Consider the following 27,126-nt stretch of genomic DNA (forward strand, 5'->3'; position numbering starts at 1 on the left):
CTACCACCTCCTTCACATGTGCCAGGGTGTGGAGGGATGGGAGAAAGATGACAGCTTTAATCAGAGGGTGTTTGTGCCTCAGCACGCCGGGTCGAGGCAAGCTCCACGTGCGCACACACACACACACACACACACACACACACACACACACACACACACACACACACGGTGTGCAGACTGTCCCGCCCCTAAGTAGGTCATGCGCACTGCAGAGCTGCGAGAGAGCTGTGGTGCATCTTTAGCCATCTGGTTGTGATGTGCTGGATGTCCGCTCTGTGAGACCCACAGAGAGAGAGAGAGAGAGAGAGAGAGAGAGAGAGCGAGAGAGAGAAAGAGAGAGAGAGAGAGAGAGGGAAAAAGAAAGATGGAGAGAGAGAAGGACACGTTCCAGGGAAGGTGACCTTAAGATGCTGTGCTCGGTGGGGGCTTTATCAGGCCCCGTCGAGTCAAGAGCTCCTTCATTTCTCACAAAGACCGACGGTAGCCACGAGTGTTATCTAACCGTCTCCGCCTCCACTTAACGTTTTGGCCTCGGAGGCGCACACACACACACACACACACACACACACACACGCTTCATTTCAGAGACTAGTTAAAGGGTCAAAGCTGAGATTTTAGCTCCCGAGACGAGAGAGAGTGGTTTGTTCAGGTGACAAAACGGAAGAAGAGACCCTGTGGAGTTGTCTGTGTTTGTGAGTGTTCGTATATTTGTGTGTTGTTCGAGTAGAAAAATGCTAAAAATAGATGACTTCTTAAGTTCAGACAACTCAGCAACAGACAGGCTCAGAAGAGGCACGTCAGGAAACCTCCAACCTTTTTCTCAGCGTTGCAATTCTGCTCAGAGCTCGAGAAAGATGAGCTATAATTAGGGGAGGTCTTTTTTAACGGAGTTAGTGCATGTTTTACTCAAACAATTTCATTTTTTGTATTTTGGAGGCATGTTTTTTACAATTTATTCTATTCAATGAAGAATGCCAAACTGCTTAAATCAACGGTATCACAAACAAAAGCTCTGTCTTGAGTTCAAATGTAATTTAAAATATTGTGATTTAGATCAGGAAGCGTATGCTCAAACAACAAGTAAGCAAGCGCACGGATGTGATGCCAGATTGTGACGCAATAATGACAAAAAAAAGTCGACAAAGAAAGTATGACAAAAAAACATAATTATGACACAAATATGACAAAAAAAAGGTATGACAAAAAAAATCATAATGACACAAGTATGACAAAAAAAGTATGACAAAAAAAAGTCGACAAAACAAAGTATGACAATACAAAAAGTCGACAAAAAAATCATAATGACACAAATATGACAAAAAAGTATGACAAAAAAAATCGATACAGCACAGTATCGCGATATTTTGCGTGGCGATATTGTATCGATAAACGGAAGCCGAGTATTGATCTTTTATTGAATCAATTCTAAATGTATTTTGTCCTACAATAGTAAAATCCATTAATTTTTTGGTTGACAAAGTTTCGGGACAATTTGCGGGTTTAAAAAAAGCTAATAAATCACAACATATCACAATATTCAACATATCGCAGTATCGTGATATTATCGGGACTTAAGTATCGTGACGATATTGTATTGTGCGTGGTGATTCTCACCCCTATAATCTACAGGCCTCGACATCGATCTACTTCCTGTATATAGCGCTGCATTTAAACGCCGTGAAGGCACCGTGTGTCGCCATCAGCTCTCACGACGCAGCGCTCCTAAATGAAATGGATGCGCCGTCTCGTAAACTCAAGTGCAGAGAGGGCAGAACATTGGAAAGTCGACGAAGAGCAGGACGGCAGTCCTTGACCTTCACTCCAACTCCTCTCCACCCTCCTCTTACCATTGTCGAGTGTCCTTGTGAATATTTCTTGAACGATTCAGGCCTCTCTCTCTGTCTCTCTCTCTCTCTGTTGGCTGGGAATGTCACGGCCGCCGTATCGATCGGAGGTTCAGACGAGAACTCGGCTTTGCGTTTAGCAGCTTTCTCTATCTGACGTACGCGCCTCAAACCTTTCGCAGATCGGATCGATAACGCCGACCTTGTCTTTTCCTTTTCCGATCGGGGGGGGCCCATGATGCATCTGCTATTAAGATGTGTTTACTTTCCGAGTCGGAAAGTCGTGCCGCGAGCCTTGAAGCGTGCCCTTATTGAAATAGACGAAGGCCTCTCAAATGAAAATATGGATCCCAGATATAAAAAAAAAAAACTCTGAGAACTCGCGGGTAATTTTTCGATCCCTCATAATGCTGACGCGACTGTATCGCGCTGCGAGAGTGTGACACCATTCATCTTACCGGCTTTTCTTTTAATTACTGCTCTCCCGTGGGAGCCAGCCGAGTAGTTAAACAGAGAAATCAGCATTACAGCAATTATTGGCTTACAATGAAATGAATACAAGCTCGTCATCTGTAATCATTGGGGGCTTCTATGCCTGGGAGAAAATAGGTCCTCCTTTCTGTTCCTCAGCGAGGTGTGGAGGCTGTATTTATATCTGCATGGAGGGCCAAGGTTCCTGAAGGGCCGTTAATATGTTGTATGTATTATTGTAAGTCATGGAATAAAGCAGAATACCTATGAAAATAATCTTTAACTCACGGTCATGGTAATTATTGACAGGAGGAACTGTACCTGAGCACATGCAACACAATGTGTTGTAATTCTTGTTCCTTTAATCAATATTTCTTATATCAACAATGGGTCACGTGACGTCATATCATGTGGAAGGTCACATAGCCATAAAAATATGATAAAATAAAGGCAAAGGAGCATGATTTTACAGCAACTATCATAAGAATCATGCTAATTATTGTTTTAACTTTTACATATATATAATAAGGAGACCTTTCTTTATTGAGATTGTTCAATTTTCACAAAAAAAATAAATCTTGTGGCCCAACAATCTGTGGTGCAATAACATGTGTTTCTTATCCAAGTTCCATCTTAAGGGTTTTAAGCATATTTTGATGATTGGCAGGTTAATATATCTTATTTTATCCGGGATAATCGGGACATCCGTGTCGCCCCGTGCCTAATTGTTCCGTAAAGGTACAATGTGGAGTTTTTGAATACTAGTATGAGTCCTTATTAAGATGCGGATCAATCCCAAAATTGCGTTGCGAAGGTTCAAGCTCTTTCCCCGACCAGAAAATTATACCAAAGGGCCAAGAATGGTGGGGGAATAAGAAGAGAGCTAACAAGTAAAGACAGTGGTAGATGCATAGAGTGTTTTAAATTAACTTTCAAATGTTTTATGAGGAATTAATTTGACCTCCAATGTTCTGGCGGAAGACAGAAATGGAAAAGTAAGTGACTTTCTCACGATAACGAACAGGCGTGTTGTTGCCGGATCCGGCTTTGTCTGTGACACGTGGTTGTCACTGAGCGTTTTCCGTGGCTGGATTGTTCCCTTTATTCTCCTCTGGGATCTACTTTGCCTGCAGAGGAATCGATGCAAATAAGTGAAGCGAGTCGGTTCAACTATCAAAGCGGCTTTTATGGCCGTCAATTATACGCCGTAAAAGTCAAGCGATCATGCTTCGTGTTGGTGTTGTCACAATACTCTCTAACTTTCATGCAATACCTTGGAAGAAGTCCACGGGAGAGAAGAGAAACAACATTGAAAGTTAAAATGTTTTTTCATTACAAAGATAAATAGCACTGTGTGCTTCCCAGTACAACCACTGTATTCTGCTGCTGGCTGCTGCAATGGGTGCCAGTTAAAATAAAAAACACTGTCAGTACTTCAGCTTGTTAAACTTGGAGAATAATTACAATATAACATATTGAGTTTGGGATTTGGTGTTCTTGTAATAAGCAAATGTGACAAGCAGACTAAACATCTCAGTGTGATAGGGACACAATCTGCTCTGCATTCTGTCTACTGTGAACACCAATAAATGTCTTTAACACATTTAAAATCACTGCTTTTGACCTTCTAATGGTGTGTTTACACCGAAAGAGTTGCGAAATATTCACACGAGTAGTTTACGTGAGCTAGTGATGCTATGTGCTGGTAACTTGGTGTAACAAAGCCACGTCCCCTTTCTGCCATGACACAGGATCGGTTTAGGTTAGCTAGTGATGCTATGTGCTGGTAACTTGGTGTAACAAAGCCACGTCCCCTTTCTGCCATGACACAGGATCGGTTTAGGTTAGCTAGTGATGCTATGTGCTGGTAACTTGGGGTAACGTAGCCGCGCCCCCTTTCTGCCATGACACCGGATCGGTTTAGGTTAGCTAGTGATGCTATGTGCTGGTAACTTGGGGTAACGTAGCCGCGTCCCCTTTTTGCCACGAGACCGGGTCAGTTTACGTTAGCTAGTGAGGCTATGTGCTGGTAACTTGTGGTAACGTAGCTCAAGCCGCGGCCCCTTTCCACCACAACTGGTTGCGAAAAAGCAAATTAACCACATAAAATGTCGAGCGAGTAAAATCAGGCGAAAAAAGCTTTGTGAATATTCGCAACTGTTTTGGTGTGAACACGGCATATGTTGTGTCTTTTTTTTTCGTCCCGTGTGATAACTCGTGTTTGCTCCCCTCCTCCTCACCTTACAGCTCCAGAGCGATCTGGACCAGGAGTACCAGGACAAATTCCGCCGGCTACCCGTGGAGATCCAGGAGTTTGTGCAGGACAGCAGCAAGGCCAAGCTTAGCGACGGGAACCTCGTGGCCTCCTCCACGGCGGAGAAGCTCAACCACAAGGCCTTGCACTCGGAGGACGACGCCACTGAGGAGGGCTCATCGGAGCGAGTCTACGACACGCCCCTTTAGGGGATTCGAAAAACCCCTTTGGCGCTTTTTTTTTGGGCTTCACACTGGGACACTGATTGGTGGATGTGGTTGCGACCACAAGCTCTGGGACGAGACTGCCCCACGACTCGGGGTCTTAATTTTAACCAATGGAAGGATTAGATCAAATCTGAGCCTGAACTGGTGAGTATAGAGGTCCTCTCTGCGTAGACTGCAGTCTTGGAAGAAGAAGAAAAAAAAACAGAGCGTTTCATGTAAATAGTACCTTTTTTTGTGTGTGTATTTATATGTTATGTTTATGTTGTCGTCTCTTTCGGTACGGCCACAGGATGTGTTACAAAGCACTAACTATTTGCAGGAAATAACTTACTTGAACTATTGCACAGAGAGAGTAGTTTCTTTCTTTTTATTGTTTTGTATTATCGTGACGTTGACGGTGGTGGCGGTTGGAGGGGCGCGCGGTGCCAAGGGTTTCGAAATTTACCGACAGCGGACGTCGTCATTTAGGCGGAGTCCACTCGTACTGTGAAGAAACCGCTGCAAATTCAGCCTTTTAAAGCTTCCATCTTTATAAGATTTAGAGTCACCCTCACTTTATTTGCACTCCCTTACGTGAACCATGTAACTCTCTTACTTTTTACCCAGAGGCACCGGTGGCTTGCTGGTTCTCCATTTTGTTTTTACAGAACTAAAAGCTGCTATTTTACTTTAAAAACCCATCACTTTTTTAACCATCATTTAGTTTCTTAGGATATTTTGGCATTGCTAATATTGATACAGTGCCATTCTTCAAATTTTTTTTAACAAGTTTGCGTTGTTTGTGGGTGATTCCGCCCGGAGAGAAAGGGAAGAGAAAGCTGTGTTGTACAGTACCTGCATGCATTTGAACAACTGTAAACGTTACAGTGGCTCTGTAGCACAGATGTCTATTAAATGTCAATCTGTTTTTATGTTTTTTTCTCTGAAACATTTTTTAACTGAACTTGCAAACCAGTGTGGGCGCAAGTGTGCGTGTGTGTGGCCGTGATACATCACTGTGGCGTGAGCTGGACGCGACTCAAACGTCTCATAGATCCTGCAGAAGCTAACCAGAGAGACACTTTGTCAGACCCCTTTTTGGTGTCGATTGGTGGCGCTTAAGTTTTCGGGGGAAAAACATGGCAGTTGGGCTTGAGACAACTAAACAATGTAACATAAGTAGGCGAAACACATCCCAAACATCACTAACGCCACTTGTCTCCTGGTTGAAAGTGTCTGTTTGACCCATACACGTCCCCGTTCGTGTTCCCCCCCGCACACCTTCGTCATTATGCTACGTTAGCTTAGCATTTGCTCTGGGTCGTGTTCTAATGACGCGTGTCGGGGGGTTGCATTGCAAGTCGAGAGAAAGCCGAGCGTCGAGACAAAGTGTCGGTGTTTGGTTAACAGGTTGCACGTTGTATTCTGTACCTTTGTCCCCCCATGTGAACTAAAACAGTCACACCAGGATATTTAAACAGAAGAAGAGGATCTTGCTGTAGTTTTATTGAAGTGGCCTTCCTCTTCACTGGCTCATTGTGTACCTACAGTGGAATGTGTGTTCAGTTCCCCTGTAAACAGAGCCGAGGGCCCGAGGACCGCAGGACGCCCGCTGGCATTATTCTCACAGCGTTCGCTCACTAGTTTTGAAGCGGTGTGGGAAATAGTTCAGTCGTGCCACAAAACGGACTCAGTTTGTACCTGTGGGACACCAGCGTTGACACGGTCTCATGAATAACTCCACTAGTCCCCGCCCCCCTTTATGTAGGATGCTGTGCCCATTCAGTAACCACGAGGAAGTGTGTGTGTGTGTTCGTTTTTTTTAAACTTCCATAACTGTCCAGTGCCATTTAACTCACGGGTCATTTGATATCAAATCATATTTCAGCTGAAAAAAAGAAAAAAGCGAGAAAAAAAAACAAGAAAAAAAAAGTTGAATGTGAAGGATTACCTGACATGTAAGTACAAACTACTTTTTAAAAAAGACGATATTGATGTGAGAGTCCTGTGCCTTTGAATAGGTTTGCCTTGTTTGATGTTGAATGTGTGAAATGCATCATTGTTTAAATTGCCATGATATTATATGATATTATATGAAGCTGTCTGATATTGAATAGACCGTGTGCACTTTTGAGTACAGTACCACTACTGAGTAATGCTTGTGATGAGCAGTATTTGAACATGCGTCTCATGAGAAATGCGAGACATCCTTCTTTTTAGTCCCGCCCCCCTTCTCATCAACTTACTGTGTATGCACTCTGGAAATGTAAATGTGTGTATGACATAAAGGATAAAACATGGAGTTGATTTTAAAAAAAATAGTGTAAAGGGAATTTGCCTGTAATTAAAATAAATGTGGCTATTATTGTACTTGTGGAGTTGTGTGTCTTTTGATTTGTCGTTGAATATAAAACGTTTTTATTTATTGTTTTTACAGCTTAACCTTTGACGTCTGTGTATGTGGTATATTTTTGGAATTACGGTCATTCATGCATCACTTTATTTTCAAAGCTTTTCCGTCACCTTCTTGTACATCAAACACTTCTTCAGCAGGTCCATAATCTTCATCTTTTTTATCTCTTATTTGTCATTGTCTCATCACGGTTTGTTCTTTTACTTAAAACAGACTTGAATGTGAACCCACAGTCTTATGAACACAGTAAAAACTGGATAATGGAGGAAGAGAACAAGAAGACAATGTAGCGACTGAGTATGATAAAACTACATTGCAAGAAAAAACAGGTCACGTGTGTGACTTCCTATAGGAAGTGTGTTCGGCAGCATCTGTGGGGCGACTTGGCATGTATGCATGTGAGTGTATATGTACGGTATGGTATGTATGTCACACTCAGGGAAGCGGGGGCAAGCCTTGACGACCTACTTCCTATCATCTCCTAGGAAACAGTTCCTTTGAAGTAACCCAAAGAGGAACATGAATTCAAACGCTTACGCGACCGAATCGCTGGTCAATGCTTTAAAAGGATCAGTGTGTGGCGTCGGGTTATAGGCAGAGGTGGAATATTATATAAATATGTGTTCTTTCTTTAGTGCAGAATCACCTGCAAGTAAGAATAGTTGTGTTTCCGTTGCATTTCGATTGCATTTCCGTTGGTTGCAATCTGCAACCTTGCCACTAGATGGAGCCCAAACCGGCACACTGCCCCTTTAAGTAATTACGGGAGTGCTCAAATTGTTATGTATTTGTGTCGTGCAAATTCGCCTTGTTATTACTCACATAGGGACTTTTTGTCTGGCAATGCGTGACCCATTTGTGTCATAACTATAACACATGTTTGTGTTATACATCTTGTGGGTAAAAAGTCAAATCAATCAGTTTTATTTTGGCAGGGTGGGGGTAAAAAAATGTCCCTGCAAGACAAACACAAGTATGTCTGCTGCCACTATTTAGCTTTGAGCATGCCCAGTGACAACACTTTTTTAATCTTCAACACATTTTCGAACAAAGCTTGTTACACGTTGTGCTCGCCTCCGTGTGCGTTCGCGAGTGTGACTTTTCAGTTGTGTATAGTGCATATGTCGGCGTTGTGTGCGTGTGTGTTTTCCAGACTACATAAACACTGTGTCCTTCTCAGTCTCAGCTCCTCAGCAGAATCCCAAAAGGCAACAGGAGATAAGACAAGCCCGGTCGCCCGTAACAGCCACTGTGACCATTCAGAGGCCTCCATGCATAACGGCAACTAGGAAGTGAAGCTAATTAACCCTGAGTTCAAGACAGAAGGAGAGCGGCTTTTTAATAACATTCCCAGGGTTATACAAACAAACTCCCAGGAATATTACCACCCTGAGTCTGTCCATCTGCTGCGGGAAAGAAGAGGAGGAAGAGGAGGAGGAGGTGTCCTGTAACTGGGCTTTAATGAGCCACACCAGGAAGGAAGAAGAGGAGAGGACCCCGGGGCGCTGCTTGGAAGGTACACTAAGCAGACACACACACACATATACAGACACACATTTGCATGGGGATGTTAGCAAACATGCTGTAGTATACTGCTTTCAGTCCTTGGCCTTACATCTATTTAAAAACTATATATTTTGCATTACTATAGCTTTTTTTGGTTTGCATTTATTTTATTTGTAGTCATATTTGTCACATGTTATTGTTTCGTCGTGGTTTGTTATTTTACTTGAAACAGAGATTTCAATGTCAACCCACAAAACTGGACAAAGATGGAGGAAGAGACAAAATAGGGACTTAAAATGTGAAAATTTTGAAACTATTACAAGAGAGCAGGTCACATGTGAGGTAACTTGTCGTGCATGTACTTTATGTGTGTACATGCATGTGTACGGGATATGTGTTGTGTTTAATGTGTCCTTCCGGTTGCTGATTTACACCAAAATATATCTGTTAGTGTTTATAAAATCATGACTTAGAAACGTTACCATTAATATAATCAATATGTCGTCTTCATGTTACTTTATGATCGGTTACAACCCGGAGAAATTTTGTCTCAATTTTCTTTTTAAATTCAATATACCGATCTAACTATTTCTAATGTCCAAAAAACATACATTTTGTTTTCTTTATATATTCAGAGATAATGTATTTACGAATAAAAAAGCACAGATTTGGTGATTTCTAGCTCCCTTCAAACAACAAACAAAAGTTTTCCTTAGCAAAATAAGTGCATTAATGACAAATTTTAATGACATAGCAACATTACAAATATTGGCAATATAAAAGCAATCAAAGCAAAAGTCATGTCTCCGTGAAAATGGGTAAATAGAAAAATAATAATATTCTCCAAAAATATATATTATAGGGTTACTGACTTTATTTGGATTCTGTTATAATTTATTTACACACTTATTATTATTTTGAATACGTACATTACTACGACAAGAAGACTGATATTAGCCTTCATGAGGTGCTGCCATAGATAGAAATAAAATAAAGATAAAGTGCCATGAAGTCACCTCAGAGACACAAACAGAGAGGGAGGAAGGAGGGAGGAAAGAGGGAGGAAGGAAAGGGAGGAAGCGTTTGTCCCGATCAACGCATGGCGGCTCCGGCAGTCAGCTGTTGGAAACGCGGGGAGGAGCTGGGTCTGGTTCTGCTGGATGACTCACTCTGGCGACCCGAGGCACACGCTCATTCACTCATTAGCGCACACACTCCTCTCTCACAAGACACACACACACACACACACACACAAGCTCACGCGCAGGCACGTTTGAGAGTGGTGGGGGGGAGGTTGGGTTTGCGCGTGCTGCAGCAGTTGAAGAGGGGTTCCCAGTCCCAGCGTACCGCACCAGGGCCGGTTCATTCTCCACTGGAGGGCGAGCGGTACAACAGCACCGGGACACTCCGGGCAGCGGCGGAGACAACACCGAGCAGACAGCCGGGGAAGGGAGACAGGGGAGGGGGGGATAGAGCAGCAGCAGCAGCAGCAGCTGGAAGACACGCAGACAGACACACACACAGCATCATTTTTTCTTCTTCTTCTTTTTTTTTTTTTTTGCCGCCGTCGGATTAAACCCCGTGCCCAGTCTCCAGCACCGAGATCACGTAAGACCCTCGCAGCTGCTTAGCGTGATATCCTCAGTTTAAACGCTATTGCTTTGAGTGTGTGTTTGGTGTTTAGACGGGACCCTTTTTCTTTTTAAATGTGTTTTATTTGAACTCCATCCCGCTAGGCTCACTCCAAATCCCCGACTCTCATCATTCAGACATCCTCTCTCTCCCTGTCACTCCCCCCCTCTCTCTCTCAGCTGGAGACAGTAGCTTAATTGCTAGCTAGCTAGCTTACAATGGACCGTTAGCGGTTTGATATCTCGTATTTTTTTTTGCTCTCGCGTCGGTCGCCCCGTCGCCGGGGCTTTCTCTTCCAGGTAAATACGACACGACGGAGAGTCGCCTTCTCGGCTCGGGCAACTTCACGGAGATGCAACCAAACGGTTTATTGACGTTTCTTTTTTTTCTTTAACCCAGCGGCTGAGGAGAGAAGAGGAGAGGAGATGAGAGAGGGGGAGGACAGGAGAGGGTTTAGCCGGGGGGAAGCTAGCAGAAAGCGAGCCTGCCAGGCACGGTGCCCACATTGTACTGTGTCCATACAAGTCAACAGGCAAACCTGGAAATATTTTAATTATTTTTTTAATTATTTATTGACTACAAACGTGTGTGTGTGTGTATGTGCATTACGTCTTGCAGCAGTGGGGCATTCACAGTCCTATTGGCCCTGCCAAAGAGTCTTACTGTAATGTTAATTAAATCTGTTCAAAGTGGTGCATTCAAAGACTGCTGCTGGTTGTCGTGCAAGGCAGTGAGTCTGGAAGCTGCAGCTGCCGTGCAGCCAGACAGCGAGGTATCTTTGATAAAACCAGGAAAGTCCTAGTATCTTGCAAAAAAAAAAAAAAAAAACAGTGGTTATTTTCTATGCATATAAGCACATATAAGCAGCGGGTTGTTAAAAATTATTGCATTTATATTGCATCTGTTTTTAGCCCATTTGCATGAAATGAGTTGGTGAACCAGATGTTGAAATTGGTTTCACTGTTGATAGCAATGTCCGTTTATTGTGTGGGACTTCTCGTTCCTTTTTTTTATAAAGGGGAAGATATGCATTTGTTTATTTGATACCGGTACAAATGACAGCGTTGCTTAGTTTGATAAGAGTCAGAAAGCAGATGTCCTGTTTTTCTAAAACCAGTTTTATCACACACACACACACACACACCCAGAGGGTAAAGAGGGTTATTTGTTCAGGAATAACCTGCGGGGAAGTCCGTAGGCTTATTTACTGTGCAAATAGCCCATCATGTTTTATTTTGTTCAAGGTTTCGCTTGACTTCAACATGAATTGATGAATGTGTGTACAGTAGATGGGGGGCCTTAACAAGCCAGTTTGGCTGCTCCACCTGCTCACACAGACCTGGTGTGTCTTCTTGTATATTACAAGGAACAACGTTGTCCTCCTGTGCAGTGTAGCGTAGGTGTATTACAGTTCAACCTCATGTTTTCCATCCATATCTAATCTCAACAGGCTTTTGGTCAGGGACAACAGAGTGTCATGATTGTAAAATTATCAACGTTTTTTTTTTTTTTTTCACCACCACCTCTCCTTCAAAAAGCGTGTCTGCTGAACGATCATGACTATTATATGAAGGAAAATACAATTCGGCTCCAGCTTATTGACTTTGCCGCGTAGACGTTTCACTAGTGATTACAGGAGCAAACATTACCCTCCCTCACAAAATAACAATCCCTTACCTGAGGCTTAAAAATGGACTGTGAAGCATGTTGATGAATAGCGGCGGCCTAAGAAGCTTAAAGGCTAACTGAGGGTGTGCAGGTGTTTTTTTTTTAAAAATATTTTTAATTTTCCTTTTGAACCAGATGACGCAAGTGTTATTATTTTTTTGGTCCACTTAGCGTTCTGTGCCTTTTGTGTTTTCCTGTTGTACGTTTATTTGGTAATAGGATTTATAATAATCCTGATACTTTTAAACCTAATCATGATTATCATCCGCTAGCATTAGTTGTCATGATTGGTGTCACAAAACTAGCACTTTGTGCGTCCTATGATTCAAGTATCATGATGGAAAATATGATTGTTTTGGTGTTGCTGATATTCTAGAAATATTCTCTGGTACTTGTACATTTTGCTCGCAAACTTTTGAAAGTTTTGCTGAAATCATCCGAGCGTGTCTGACTCAAAGTGTATAGCATGTACGTGCATTGTGTGTAATGCAGGCAGTGGCAGTGGGATCTAATTTACTGTTCAGAATTGGAGAAATCGACAGTAAATTGCATTATTTCTTTCGAATATCTCTGTGCATTTAGCCAGAAAGAATAACTATCTTTGCTTTGAGTCACTGGCAGGCTAAAAACAAAACTAGATTTCGACTCTTGGATTAAATGACAGCATGTGATTGAGATGGAGGGAAGTAAAACATCCTGACACACACACATGCCAAGCCAAGCAAGTATTGCAGATTCAGTGTTGACCGTGTTGCAGCCATTGGTGCAGTATTTGGTTGAATTGGCTATGAACAGTCTTCGGCACACATCGCCTGGTGTTATCTTTTCGGATGCTTGTGTTTCTATGGTGAGTCTGATTGTAGCTGTAGGGTTTGCTTCAAACGGCAAGGAAGTGAGAAAATCTCTTTTTGTATCCCTTTGTATGTTTTCACATTGACTTGCTTGGCGGTTGGAGGTTTGCGCTACAGGGACTTTGTTGGAATACCGTACATCTCGATTGCTTGTTTTCTTGTTTGATTGCTGGCGTGCTCCCGAGCTGGTTTCCTCTCTTTTACTTTGCTTTTTATCAAAATTTAGGAAGGGTCTGGTGTTCGCTCGGCTTTCTTCTCGCGGCGTTCCTCGATACCGCGCTATCCGTCATTCCTCGCGTATGTTTTGAAAGCCCTCGCAGGGAAACCTGTGAGCGTGGAAGTGTAGAGAGTCAGCCAGATGGATTGATAGGCCAACAGACAAGCAGCCTGCCGCACCAACTGCCGGGCCAAGTGTTGGTAGTATGTCAAAAAAACATGTTGAATCACAGCCCTCGACATGTCTGCCCTCATTGTTGAAGTCTGACGAGAAGGCGGTTGTGAAGCTCTTGGTCGATATTGTGATTTACTTTATGTTTTTCTTGGCAGCGTGAGCAGCGGGATGTGGTATGTGCTTCGTCTCTCAGCTTCTGCCCTTCCTACTGTATAGCTGAGGGTTTTTTTAGACCTCGTCCAAATAAGTCCAGCTACAAGCCTCTGGAATTATGAAATTCTCTCCCCTTCTTAACGCATGTCCTTTTTTGTCTCTGCAGGCCAAGACATGAGCTTCTCCCACTGAACGATATTGATGCTGAACTGGTGAGTTTTTAGGGTTTCCACTTTACAAATTTTTCTTTTTTCTTTGGTTATTTTTATTTAGTCCCAGTTAGGATTTGTTTAACAGAACAGCTGGTTACCATCTAGTAGCAACTCATCACAAGGATCTGTTCCCAGAACACAAGCTACCCCTTCCAATATGAATATATTATTTCCCAGAGCATCTGGTTTGTTATTGGATATTTATAACTTGGTTTGCATTAAGGTAATTGATTAGTGCATGCATAATGTGTGTGAGGCATATGGCTTCATCCTGCCGGTAAGCCTACATGCCAAGTTATGTAATCAGGAAGTCTCGGTGTGTTTCTGAATGCACAAAAAAAAAAGGAAAACCCCCTAAAAAAAAAAAGACGAGGAATCCAGAGGATTTTCCTGCCATCTAATATTTAGCTCGGATATCCATCCAACTCTTATTTCGCCATTTTTTGCCACTCAGTCATTCAAAGTGTTCGACATTGCAAACGAGTTGCATCGTGAGCTGGAAGCGACAGACATTTTATTGGACTCGACTGAATGATGAAAGCAAGAGGCCCTTTTTTTTTTTCCTCGTATCTTCCATGCGAGACTGATGGGCAGCTCTCCCCCCTCGATCCACAGCCAGACATCGCTCATTGATAAGTAGATTGCGCGGCTGCCGCTGCCGCTGCTTTATGCTCGCTCATGCCAAGCTAGAAACTGTAATGGGGCCGAGAGGTGCTCTCTACAGTATGCTCTGTTTTAATGATGCAATCGGTATTAATAATGTAATGCGTAGCATGCAAGGCTGTCTTGTCGACTGGGCCGGATTAATTTAGCTCAAAGCTTTATTTTAGGAGAGCGCTATACATTTTCATCAACCCAAATTATATTTGCTTCATTGCTAGAACGCTGTAAGTACTTTAGCATTTGGCATACGATGATGAATAGGAACATTCCACGATAATACTGAGCTATTGTTTGATACAAATTTTTTTAAAAAGATGTCACTGGATTCATGCAAGTGACCAACTTGCATGTTTTTTCAGCTGCAAGACAACAAACTAAAGGTGTAAAAAAACCTGTTGGGTTAACATTATAGTGTAGCGATGGGTCAATTTAGAAGAAAAGGCAATCATCGTAACGCTCCTTCGCTGTTTTTCATTTTGTTTAGATGCAGCTGCATGTTAGCAAAGATATAACAAAGTTCACCTCTTATGATAACGGGCGTACTAGCATCTGTAACCGCCGTATGGGAGCAGTACAGAGCGGTGTTTGTGAGTTAGCTAGTGCATGTCCACAATAACATGCACTGAAAAGTCACACATCATTTTCTCCCCAGTTAAACATTACTCCACTATATCTTTACTTATCAAATAGTTGCTAACCGCTACATTAACGTTCTCCATATCACATGGATAACTTTTTACTAGAGCATTCCTGTCATGAGTGTATCTCCGTTGGATCCTTCCAAACTGTGAAAACTGAAATGCTATTTCTAGCGGCAGCAGTCAGTCGCACATCAGCAGCACCTGCACCAGCAGCAGAGTCAACATGCCGATGCCGATGTTCTTGTGCGAGTGTTCGCATGTATCCAGCCACCCCCTCGCTTCTCCCTCCCGAAATGCTGTCCTACCCTCTGCTGCATTTTCAGACCGTGACATTTATTGGAAATATGGATGTGACAGTCACTTGAGGCCACATCCAGGCAGAGGAGGCTGTCACTTTCAAAGGAACTGCCTTCTTAAATGTAATCCACAAGAAGAGGGGAAATGGCTTCGCTAAACTTGCAACACCAAAACACTTTTTATTTTTATCTTTTAGTGCTGTTTTGTGATTATTTTTTTTTACTGTCTGACTTCTGATTTAAAGAGTGTCTCCATCTACTTAAGTCACACTAACTACAGTCTACTTGATGTCATACTAGTTTAAAGTTTTTAGTAGAAGAACATAGTTGGTCGTTTTTTAGGATAAGGACAAACAAGGTCACTTAGGGTGAGCGCTTGCATATAAAACTTCATGTTACAATTTATCAGCATGGACGCGCTGTGCCGCCGGCCCGTGTCGCTGCTAACGGGCGTCGTAAAGGCCCGGCATCGTCCTCCTCTCGCTGCGCTGATGAAATCAACTCCACTCCAACAGTCACTCAGCTTCAAATGTACACAACGGATCTAAACTTCAACCCTGACTGGGTCCAGGTTGTTACGTGAGCACGACAGCGTTCGCTGCTTAAAGAAAAGAGCGGGATCAATGAGAGAGAGAGAGAGAGAGAGAGGGAGAGGGAGAGGGAGAGGGAGAGGGAGAGGGAGAGAGTCTTCACAGCAAGGTTAAGTGAGGCTGGAGGGTGACTGTAATGACGGGGGTATTCTCTGCAGACGCTCAGCCGGCAGCGAAGACTCGGAGAGCGAGAAAGCCAAGCGGACAGAAAGAGAGCAAGCCGCTTTACTCTGACGCCAACAGACGGGATCTGCCGTCCTCGAGTCAATATTTACCGTTTTAACACACAAAAGTATAATAAATAAATGGCAGTATTAGTTTAGCCGGTTCGGTAACAAGCGGCGGAAGAGACTACGTGGAGTTAAAAAACAACACTTCAGTGATGATAATTGTCGCTCTGCTCCAGGTGTGGCTCTAAAAATACACTGCAACTGAAAACGAGAGCCATTAGCCACCCCTACGCTCGTTGATTCTTCTCTCTCTCTTTTTCTTTCTTTTTTTTTAAATGCACACGCTTTACCCATGGCTCAATCCACTGTGGGGATACGTGTGAACGCAATTTGCACTTCCAATTAAACTGTCGACCTCTGCTCCAGAATGCAAAACTTGATTTTGTAACATCCTCTTCAGGAGGGCTATTATTACCCGGCCAGCCCAGTAATAGAGAGAACAGGGCTTCATGACGCTCTGATGAGGATCATTTGAAGTCAGCAAAAAACAATTAGTGCATTCATCACACAATATTTGAGACTCTTGACGGTTGATTGATTTTTTTTTTTTTTGTGTGTGCATGGATTTATTTAGAGGTGTGAAAGACCAAACCGAATGTTTTCTTCAGATCGTTTATCTCTAAATCAGAGCAGGTCGTGGTTTTTCTACGCAACTGTTTTAATAAGCAACAGTGCAGTGTGAAAGAAAACCAAGTGTGAACACAGCAGAATGCATGAGGCTAGGGTTAGCCGACAGCATGCTGCCGAGCCTGTAACGCTGCTCCAACACATGACTCGCTGGTCTGATCAGATGACTAGATAAACGGCAGGAATGTTGCTCCTTCCTCATTTCTACAGCGCTGCTCTTGTCTGACTGGGCAAGGAGAGAGAGAAATGTGTGTGTACACAGTATATCCCAAAAAGAGCATCTTTAATCAGTCCACTTCCTTACCAGAAGTCCAAGCAATTATGTAATTTTTAGCTGCTGATCTTATCACTTATCGTGTTCAGATGAGTTCAAAAATGCAGAATAAAGAGCATGCCGTGCCGTCTCTATGCAGTTATTGACTTTCATAATCTAAAGGATGCGTGGGAATGCCTCGTTTTATGCCGCTATCCCAGTGGGGACAACAATGAAGTATTTAATACGGGTCTTATTCATGTGTATTTGTGTAAAGATGAAGGGGATTTTAATGCCATTTTTTATTTTTTTCCGTTTACAAAAAAAAACATTTTGAAAAAAAACTCCCTGAACTCTTGAGTGAGGGGAACAAACAAACAGTATACACACACACACACACACACACACACACACACACACACACACACACACACACACACACACTATGAAACACAAACAGTTCGCTCACATGGATTTCCGACCAGCGCCAGATATTTGTCGAAGGCCCCTCGAGTCATTTTTCCTCAGACACTCCTCGCATGTCATTTAAACAAACGCCGGGGCTTAGCGCATGAATCCATTAGACGGCAATCATAACAAACAGTGGAAGTAATGTAAAGTTTAGAAAAGTGTCACAATCAAAGCACCTCAGAAGAAGAGCATTGTAAATCTTACATCGGCAAACAATAGGAGACATTTTATCCCTCCATGATACATGACTATTAGAGCACATAAGGAGGAACAGGGGCTGAGGTGTGTGTGTGTGTGTGTGTGTGTGTGTGTGTGTGTGTGTGTGTGTGTGTGTGTGTGTGTGTGTGTGTATATACTGTACATATCACAGATTATATATACATGTCTTTATTCTAAACGCAATTACTCAGTGAAAACCCTTCCATGCTTCCACCTGCTTCAACATGCATGACCTCCATCATGTCTGTATAAAGCTATGCCGCTATATGTTGACAGAATAAATCACACGAGAGGTGTAAAAGTGCTTTTCACCAAACACAATAGCGTTTTTAATTTCGGAAAAAAGGGGGTTGATCAATTTATTATCTGTTTATTACGGTTGGCTCAGTTAATATTGACTCTATTGTTTGGTTCATGCAACATCTGCTGCTGGAGAGCAGTTGTACAGAGCAGTCGCCAGAGTTTGAGCCATCTATGAGAGGGGAAATTGTGTGACTTGTCATTGTAGGACAATAAAAAAACACATTTGTATTATTTCCACCGACAGTAACCTGCCAGTTTTAAATAAGTCTGCATGTCACTTTTCTTTTGAGGTCAAGCCTCAGATCAGATTGCTTTTTTTTTGTATTTCTTCACGTGTATATATATTTTTCAAAAACAACCTTTGGCATGTATATTCAGCCGAGCATTTTAAACTTGTAATCCTCAGAATCTCAGTTCTGCTTGATTTTGCAGAACACCTGTGGTTATTGTGGCAGCAGCAGCTTTAATCCTGCAGGTCACAGAGTTCTGGGGGGAAGTAAAAACACTTTTTTGTGTATCTCATGTGCATTCCTCAATTTCTGTAACTCCCTTGTGTGTGTCTGTAGGCAGTTTGAAATCAACCACAGACTATTCCACTAACTGTGGATTGTAAATATATTTTTAACAAAAAGCATAAATAGTGTCAAAAACTGGGTTGGATTGAATGATAATCTTCCAAATTAGTTAATTTCTCGAGTCACAAACGAACGTCAGCATCCGAAAGAGCAGAAAACTCCATGTTATTGTCCTCTACATTGTTATTTCCCAGCTCACCGCTGTTCCCCAGCTTTGTCCCTCTGTCTCTGTACCAGATGCCAAATATCATGTGGGAATTACAGCTCCGTCTGTAGCGTTCATGTCCTGTGTGAGTGAAGCCCTGATGGAATATTTATATAACAACCTAAGTTTAAAAGCCAACATGACTTTAATTAATCAGATTATACACATAACATGTCTAAAAAAAAAAAAAGGCTTGTCTCACACCAGCACACATTATTCTGTGTAATAACGGTCCGTATTAGCTGAGGCTGAATGGTTTGCAATCATCGGTGGTAAAGAACATGTCTCTGTGACTCCATCACTGATAAATAACGTAATCCAGTAATTAGCCAGAGCATTGTGCGAGGGGGAGAAGTGCTCTCCCAGTGTGAGCAGAAAGGACCCCAGCCTTAATTTGTCCTTTTTCAAGACATCCTTTCATCCTTCTCCAAGGTAAAAGGAGTGAAAGTCACTGTGTGACTCACTAAGTAGAAGAGAGGAAGAAGAAAAAAATCTTCCTCTCACCTTTTCTCTCCGCCTGAATGTTATCCTCTCTCTATCTCTCTCGCTCTCTCTCTCTCTGGCCCTCGGGAGTTGGCTCCTGACAGCATCACAGAGAAAGCCCAAAAATTGAAAAGTCAAAGTGTATGTGAAATGTTTGTGTGTGTGTGTGCATCTCTCTTTATCCTTTCTCTCCTCCATCGTTCTCTGCACCTCGTTTATCTTTACCTTCCAGTTTCATTCACACTACGAGAGGACTGAAGGAAATATTGTTGATTGAAGCCAGTTTTGTGCTTTATTTTCTGAATATCAATAAAACATTTTTTATTGTGTAATAAACGTCATTAGAACACACTTCATATAAGTTGAACTATACAACAAACTCCAGTTGAATCGTTCTTTCGACTTCCTCGTTCTCCCGATTCCCTTCTGACAAAAATAAGGCTTCAAAATAAAGATATAGTGAAGAATAAAGTCTCCTATTTTTAGGCCACACACTCATCCCTTTTCATGCCCTCCCCCCCTCACTCTTGGTGTTGTTTGATGTCCCCTTCACAGCGACTCTCAGCTTTTAGCAGAGGAAGACGGCTGACATCGGCGTTATTCCCTCAATACCCTGACAGCCGCTGTTCGTGGCAGCAGAGCCGCCAACAGCGAGTCCCTCAGAGAGTCGGGCCAATATCCCGAAGCGGGGCGTATGCTTTTATCTCTTGATCCACCCCGCTCATTCTCCACGCGTCCAAGCCGGCTTAGGAGCGTCGTTTTTTGGTGGCTGCCACCTGCTTTCAGTCATTGTGGATACTTTCATTGCCTGTTCTTTTTTTTTAAAGACTATTCCAGGTAACATGGATAATGCCACTTCCCCTGCCGTGTCCCATGTTGTGATACCTGTGGGTGTGTGTGTGTGTGTTGTCGGCTGCGTTAACAGTGCTGTCCTTTTAATCAGCACCCCCTGTGTGTTTTCCCCCGTTGAGCTGTCATTGGTTGAGTGATGGCGGTTGATCTGCCGCTGTTGACGCCGTTTAAATCCGGCAGTCAGGGGTGAGATTACCGGCCTCTCACCTGTTGCCCTAATCAAAGGAGTTATGACTGCACCGCTGGATGATACTCAGAATAGCGCCTTCTAAAAATACACACATCCTGTAAAAACACACACACATGCATGCACACAGAAAGGGTGGAAAGGACATCCTTACTGTGTTTGATATTGTCGGTCCATCACTGTAGCATGCTGGTCGTGGTGGCTGCTGGGAGTGAGTTTCTTATGAAAATTAAAAGGTAACTGAAGCAGTATACTTTCATATTATTAGGTTATCGTGAGTAGAAGCTGAAGTTCATCTGATATGCTATCACGTGTAGATGGGATTCAGATAGTCATGAAGATGGCTCCTCAGGGGAAGTCATATCCTTCAGGAAGTAGCTATACAGGAAGTAATAGGCAGAGAGCGTGTGTGTTGATGAGCGTTGAAACAATGGAAATGACAGACTGTTAAACGTCTCCAGGATAACACGGTTAACATGCAGCTGGTTAGGTTTCCAAAATGTCCTTAAAAAACAACAGAAGATTGACATATAATGGAATTTATTGTTTAACATTGTTACTTTCAGAAATGCTATTAGATTATTTTCTGGACAATTCTTGTTAAGCAATGATTAACTAGCATTAATAGCTGATATGCACACACACAAAAAAAAATCCATAATTTATTGCTAGCTATAATGTTGTGTGCATTGTCGTGCACACATGCCTCTTTACCCAAAAAATCTAACAATTAGTGAAGCTGTGTGTTTGCCAGCTGTGTGTCTGCTTGGCATACTCGGTTAAGATATGTGTTAATATAAATATCCCTGTATTTATTTACTTTCTGTCCCACTCATAGATGCATTTATTTTATTTTCTGGAACTTGCCGTTGTTTCATCGCCAAATGCTCAGTCCAACGTCTCTGTGTGTGTTTTATGTGACGCGGCCGGCCTTTTTCTCTCGGTGCAGACGCCCACTGATCCTCTTCCCTGGATGAAGAGCCCTCTGAGCGGCTCTCGGCCTGTGAGGCCACTCGACATGTAGAATATTTGATCCACATAAGCTGCACGTGGAGAGGAAGAGGAAGAGGCAGATGGGTAGACAAGAGGCAGATGTGGGGTCAGTATTGGTTGGATCAACGGGACGTGTACCTGTTGTGGATATATTGACACCTTAAATCACTTCCTCATTACGAATTTCTGATTTTTATTTATGGGTTTGACACTCTGTGGGGAGCTAATACTCCTTGCACGGTTTGTTCCGTCTACACTATTGTTCGATGATTACACACTCGCATCTATTCAAGCCCTCGAGGAGGAATAAGTGTCCTTCAGACCGACCGTCCAATCACAGAGAGGCATAAGTGGTTGATACGGTTTGTTTTTTCCATCTTCAAAAATAAAGATAGCCGAAGCAGCCTGTTCATTATGCTATCACATGTAGCTCGGGTAATGCATCAAGGACATCTTGTTTGTATTGTCACAATTTCCTCACCAATCATGTATTTACTTAACGTCTTTGGTGCTTTATTGGTCCACATTTTGCAGAAGCACAGCGCTATGATATCCTCCCTATAATGGGTGTACATGTGATTCAGATAGTCATGAAGATGGCTCCTCAGGGGAAGTCATATCCTCCAGGAAATAGCCATACAGGAAGTAATAGGCAGAGAGCGTGTGTGGATGAGCATTGAAACAATGGAAATGACAGACATAACATTGTTAACATGCAGCTGCTTCTGTTTCCAAAATGCATTTTTTGATACATCTATTTGTATATAAACGGCTGTTGAACAGTACCTTTCTTGCTCAGAGCTTGAAATCCATCCCGCCTTGTCGACGCTTATCTGGCAACGTTTTTCTTGCAAAAGTGACTGCGAACCATTACCGCCACGGTTCCTGTCCCGCACCGGGCGGCGCGAGATGGAGCTGTGACGACGAGGTGAAAAGAGAGTGCAAGTGCTCCCAAGTACAGGAAATGTTAAGGAATTTGTCTCGTCCTCTGTGCGGACATAAGGATAAAAGATGGCTTGCCAAAGTGGGGGGATTATCCTCCTCCTCCATCTATAGCTGCCTTTGTTCCCGTTTCCCTCCTCTCCCTCTGTCCCTTTGACCCCGTTCTGTATTTCACATTTACGTTTGAAGCTTTTAGTCGACTCCCCTGCTTCTCGCCGGCGTACCCACCACTCAGAGCAGACACGGAGGCGTCGCCGCTCGTCTAATTTGCCAGCTCATTTTCACCACTGTCGCTCCCTCTCCCTCTGACGGAGGCAACCTTTTCTTCGGGGGAAGCAGCTTGCTATTAAAAGTTTATTAAGCAGACGCCAGAGGAATGATTCAAATTCTCCAAAAGCCTAATAGGATGAGGAGCATAGACACCCCTGTCTATGCTGTGCAGAGACGTGTTAGTGCGTCTCCCCTGTACGAGCATCTGTAACATTACTGCAAGTGACTTGGCCGCATGGTGGATGACTGCAAATTACATTTCACTAATTCCTCTCTCTCCTCTTCCTTGTGTTTGTCTCTCTCCAGAGTGGTCCGGTGCTGTCCTCCCGCGTTACCCCCCCCTCAAGTTTCTGCCCCTCTGTTTGTCACCCGGTAAGTTCGCTCAGCTTCACCTCCCAAAGAGCATCGTTTTCCTGTGACATTGCATGAAAGTCTGTGTTTTCCCCTCGATGGGGGCGAAAGTGAGTCTCGCTCCAGATTGCACATTTCGTTATTTTTTATTCATACATCTGTGACGGGTTGGGATGCCTCCTCTTAATGCTTCGCAGAGCAGCTTCACAGATCAAATTATGGTCCTTATTAGCCACTTTCAGATGGTAGCGACACACCCCGTAAGGATGCCGGAAGAGACGACGGTTGCTCTCTCTAATTACAACCCCGACAGCGACGCCACACTCGTCAAATGTCAATACAGCTCGGTTGAAATGACACGCGTGTTTGCTATTTACAAGGATGCAAAGCACGTGAAAGAAAAAGGACAGAATATGAATGGAGCATGCAGGTGACACCCTCAGATAGAAGTGTAGGAAACAGACGTCTTCTTTCAGGACGAGAGATGCACAAACGTTGATGCAATCAACTTCTTAGTCATGTTTGATGGCTCTCAAAGGGAGTGTTTCTACAGCCAAGGACACCTGTTGAAAACAGGCTTCAGTTTGAACACATTGGTTCAAGGAAACCATCTTCTGTATTCGTGACGGTGCCTTGCAGAAGGGGGAGAACAGCATCATCACTGTTGAAACGAGTGCACAAGCTCATTATTAAGCGCTGTAATCGGCGAGTGCTTTTTGCACGTACTCAAGCCAGCTAATGTAACAGTCCCAGCTATCTTATCGGCAATTAAAGGGCTTGTTTACTAGCAGCGAGAGACTTGGATCTGTTTTTATGGCGCTGTGTCTGTGTGTGCATGTGTGTGTGTGTGTGTGTGTGTGTGTGTGTGTGTGTGTGTGTGTGTGTGTGTGTGTGTGTGTGTGTGTGTGTGTGTGCGTGCATGTGTGTGTGGCCAGAGCCTTTAATGATGGGTGTAGATGGCCTCTGTTTAGATATGTGTGTTCCCTGGTGAGGCCTGATGGGCCGGTTGGGATAGTGAGTCCCTCTGTCTCTAAAAATACACACTGGGATCCCATTCAGGGGCTGGAATTTGCCTGGTTTGTGTGTGTGCGTGTGTGTGTGCTTGTGTATGTGTGTGTGCGTCTTCATGACGCCGCTGCAGCCCGGCGAGCTGGAGGCTATTACTGGCCAGCAGGGTTGCTATAGAGACCAGTGGTGTCAGAGAGGAGCAACATCTGCGGGGTGTTTGTCAAGACAGGTTTTCCTCTCTCTCTCTCTCTCTTTCTCTCTCTCTTTCTCTCTCTTTCTGTCTCTGTCTCTCTCTCTCTCTGTCTCTGTCTCTGTCTCTCTCTCTTTCTCTCTCTGTCTCTACCTTCCTTCTTTCAAAACCTTGCTAACCGAAGTCACAAAGCCTGATGAAAACACCTCTCAGTCTCTTCGTCGTCGGTGTTTTCAAACATCATTAAAACACGTCACCACTCAAGTTTGCAATTGATTTTTCAAATTAAATTTTTTGTTTTTTTTTATGAGCTGCAATTTCTTGGGCAACGGTTTCGGCCGCGCTCCTCCGCGCTCGCAGTCGACCCCTCCGGCCGTGTCAATCAAGCGGGGACCCGGGGACTGTTTCACTGGGCTCGCGCCAGCGGAAAGCACAGATTTCAGGGGAAGCGTTTAACCCCTTTGCCCCCGTGCCGCTCCCTCTCCTCGCTGCTCTCCGTCTCTATATGGACATGTTCAGTTTCCACAGCTCCTTTTCTCCCCGGCTGCCTTATCGGCAGCTCAGCGGGGCACACGTTCTCTTTTCAGAGCTACTTATTTGGGCAAAGGGAGAAATCCTATATTTTCTTTCGGCAACTCCCACTCCCTCCTGCCCATTACCCCCCTCCTCTTGTCTCAAACGCTCAAGCCTTTATTTATTACTCATGTTTTCTTCTCTTTGCGGGGTTATCCCTCTTTCTGCCAGTGTCCCCCCTCTGAGATGTCCACTATTAAAGCGAATTCCTTTTTGGCTTTAATTTCAGATGTGACAGGCATCTTCCATAATGTGAGTTTGGTTGATTGTTCAATTAAAAAACCCTTTAGGTCTCGGGTCATGCTATCGTTGTGTTGTTTCACAGTAACCAGCAAACAGTGAACTCCCAAGTGGATTGAATTTGCCTGAAGAGAATTGAATCCCTCTTAAAAATGAAATTCAGAGGCTTCTCAAGCACTCGTATATGTCAAGCGGAATATGGTGTCTGTGTGTCTTTCTCTCTTCAGTACTTTCTGACCATATTTGGGCAAACCTGGCCCCCTGTAGCTGGGCAAAGCAAACCTTCGACCCCCTAATCTGGTCTAAATAAGCCCGTCGCACACAGCGCGGTGCCGCGCAGCGCCGCGCGTTGGTCTGTGATGTAACAGCAATTTGGGGATAATTTGGGTATTTTCACTCTGAAGGCTCTGCAAAAGGCCAGTTACCTAACGTCCGTGCCCAAATTAACTGCCTTCCGCAGGTTGCCCTGCACCTACCTCCATCACCTCCGAGTGAAACATCAATCCACGTGTGCCAAGATTAGACTAAGCCTGCAGTTACACACTCGCCGTGTCCTCTTTCGTCCTCCAGGAATATCATAGCACGGGTTTCAAGCGGCTCTGGGACAACGAAGCAGTGTAAATGTATAAACTATAAAAAAATCCAAATGTCCAGCGTTCCTTCCTGTGCAGGAGCTCTGCAGAAAATAGAAGTGAAAGAAAAGGAAGTACTGTTTTAGAAGCAGCTGAGATTAATTTCGCAGTCATCGGTCAGAACAGTATTTCCATTCGCACCGGCGGCTTGCGCCTCAGTCACATCCACATCACTCTTCTGAGGGGCTACTTCTCTTCCCTTTCCAACCCATGGTTTGTCCAAACACTTCTTCTCTTTTTTCAAAAAAATCAACTACCTTTCTAATACCAGTGTTCCGGCGGGATGTTTCTATTATTAACCAGACACGGATACCGTCTCCTCACCATCACCTCCGTGAGAAATGTTCTTTTCCATATTCCATTTGGTGGCTTCAGTTACACAGATCCATCACTGGGCGAAAGACGGAGGATTTCTAGTTATATTGTGGACTCCCTTTCCCCCCTCCCCGCACAAAGCCACCTAATGCATCACTGTGATGGAGATTGCCGCAGGTTTGCATTGATGCAGTTTGTTCTCCACTCTGTAATTCGTCTTTTCCCCCCAATGCACTCGTTGAACTTGCAGTCGTGTTGATGCAGATACGCTGGTGGGGCCGCAGGGCTGTGTGTCCCAGTCTGCAGGGTGAGGTTAAGTGTGCTAATGCGTCAGCCTGGCCCCTCTACCTCATTACATTCAGGGAACTCCCTGACTAAGTGCCACACAAACACACACACACACACACACACACACACACACACACACACACACACACACACACATGCAGTGCTCTAAATACCTTTTGATTAAGATTGCCGATAACCCGGGGACAGCCCTTACCTCTCTCGCACCTCCATCCCTGGTGTTCCCGCTGAGGGGCCTCGGTATTCCCTCAGCGAGGGGCAGTCATTTGGCCCTCGGGGGTCAGCAGCCGCTCTCTGACATACGCTCACTAACACCCCCCCCGTTCGGCGGAGGCTTGAGGCCATCATTTATTAGGTGAACGCTCGGTCCATTAGGCCATGTGTTAAATTCTTTGTGTAACTTAATTTGGAGGATGGATGTGGATGCGTGTATATAGGACTCTTTCGACACGTGGATCTCCCAGTATGGGTGCGTTTTTGTGAAATTTACATCTTCATCTGCTGTTCAGTGGGAGCGAACCCTGGAAAGTGACCTGAAAAATGTTTTTCTTTACGCCCGTGCACATGGGATACTTGTGCTAAGCGCTTGCATGTGCACATACTGTATGTTCAGTGTCCGTCGGCAGCTGGGCACTGCACCGGCCCGTTTCCAGGATCCCAGGCTCGAGATAATTATGTAACCCCGGGACCAGGGAGCGTGAGTGAGCAGGGTGATCCTCAACTATAAAAGGCAAAAGAAAGAGGGTGGAAGAAGGTCACTTGGCTTGGAAAAAGACATTCTTCCCTTCCACAGCGTAATGCTTCCTCATCTGCCGTCCTAGAGAAACAAATAGTCAAAACAGATTTTTCCAACAAAGAAATAGCAGCATAAGAACATTTTTTCTTCTTCTTTTTCTCATCTCTTTTAACGATCTCGCTCCATCAATACTGCACAGAGAGATCTCACCGTGAGATCAGAGACGTACTTATACACTGGTCAACTTTAAGAGGGTTTCAAAATACAGCGTATAGACGTAGTGAAGAAAAGTTGAACTTTTCAACCTTTTGTTTTCTTGAGAATTGGATGTGTTGTGTGGAAAAGATTACAACTAAATGAAATGTCTCTCTCAA

The 27,126-nt window shown here is 43.8% G+C and overlaps 2 protein-coding genes across 4 annotated transcripts in view; both read left to right on the plus strand.

Annotated features, from left to right (window-relative positions):
* plcb1l (phospholipase C beta 1-like) overlaps window positions 1-7,257 on the plus strand; it is a 107,612-nt gene extending 100,355 nt beyond the window's left edge. Inside the window, exon 34 of one of the 2 annotated variants that reach the window (XM_068576717.1) lies at window positions 4,563-7,257. In XM_068576717.1, the coding sequence (XP_068432818.1) occupies window positions 4,563-4,660 (98 nt within the window). In that variant the 3' untranslated portion in view covers window positions 4,661-7,257. The remainder of the gene's footprint in view (window positions 1-4,562) is intronic. The other variant, XM_068576716.1, reaches the window with a different exon arrangement.
* A 2,680-nt stretch (window positions 7,258-9,937) lies between these two features.
* Window positions 9,938-27,126, plus strand: part of LOC137785466 (1-phosphatidylinositol 4,5-bisphosphate phosphodiesterase beta-4-like) — a 54,227-nt gene continuing 37,038 nt past the window's right edge. For both annotated transcript variants that reach the window (XM_068576719.1, XM_068576720.1), the window contains exons 1-3: window positions 9,938-10,302; window positions 13,556-13,601; window positions 22,708-22,773. The gene's annotated coding sequence lies outside the window, so the exon portion shown is untranslated. The remainder of the gene's footprint in view (window positions 10,303-13,555; window positions 13,602-22,707; window positions 22,774-27,126) is intronic.

This window comes from Clinocottus analis, unplaced genomic scaffold, assembly GCF_023055335.1.
Source record: "Clinocottus analis isolate CAN_PGR_092001 unplaced genomic scaffold, fCliAna1.0.p SCAF_15, whole genome shotgun sequence".
NCBI lineage: Eukaryota > Metazoa > Chordata > Actinopteri > Perciformes > Cottidae > Clinocottus > Clinocottus analis.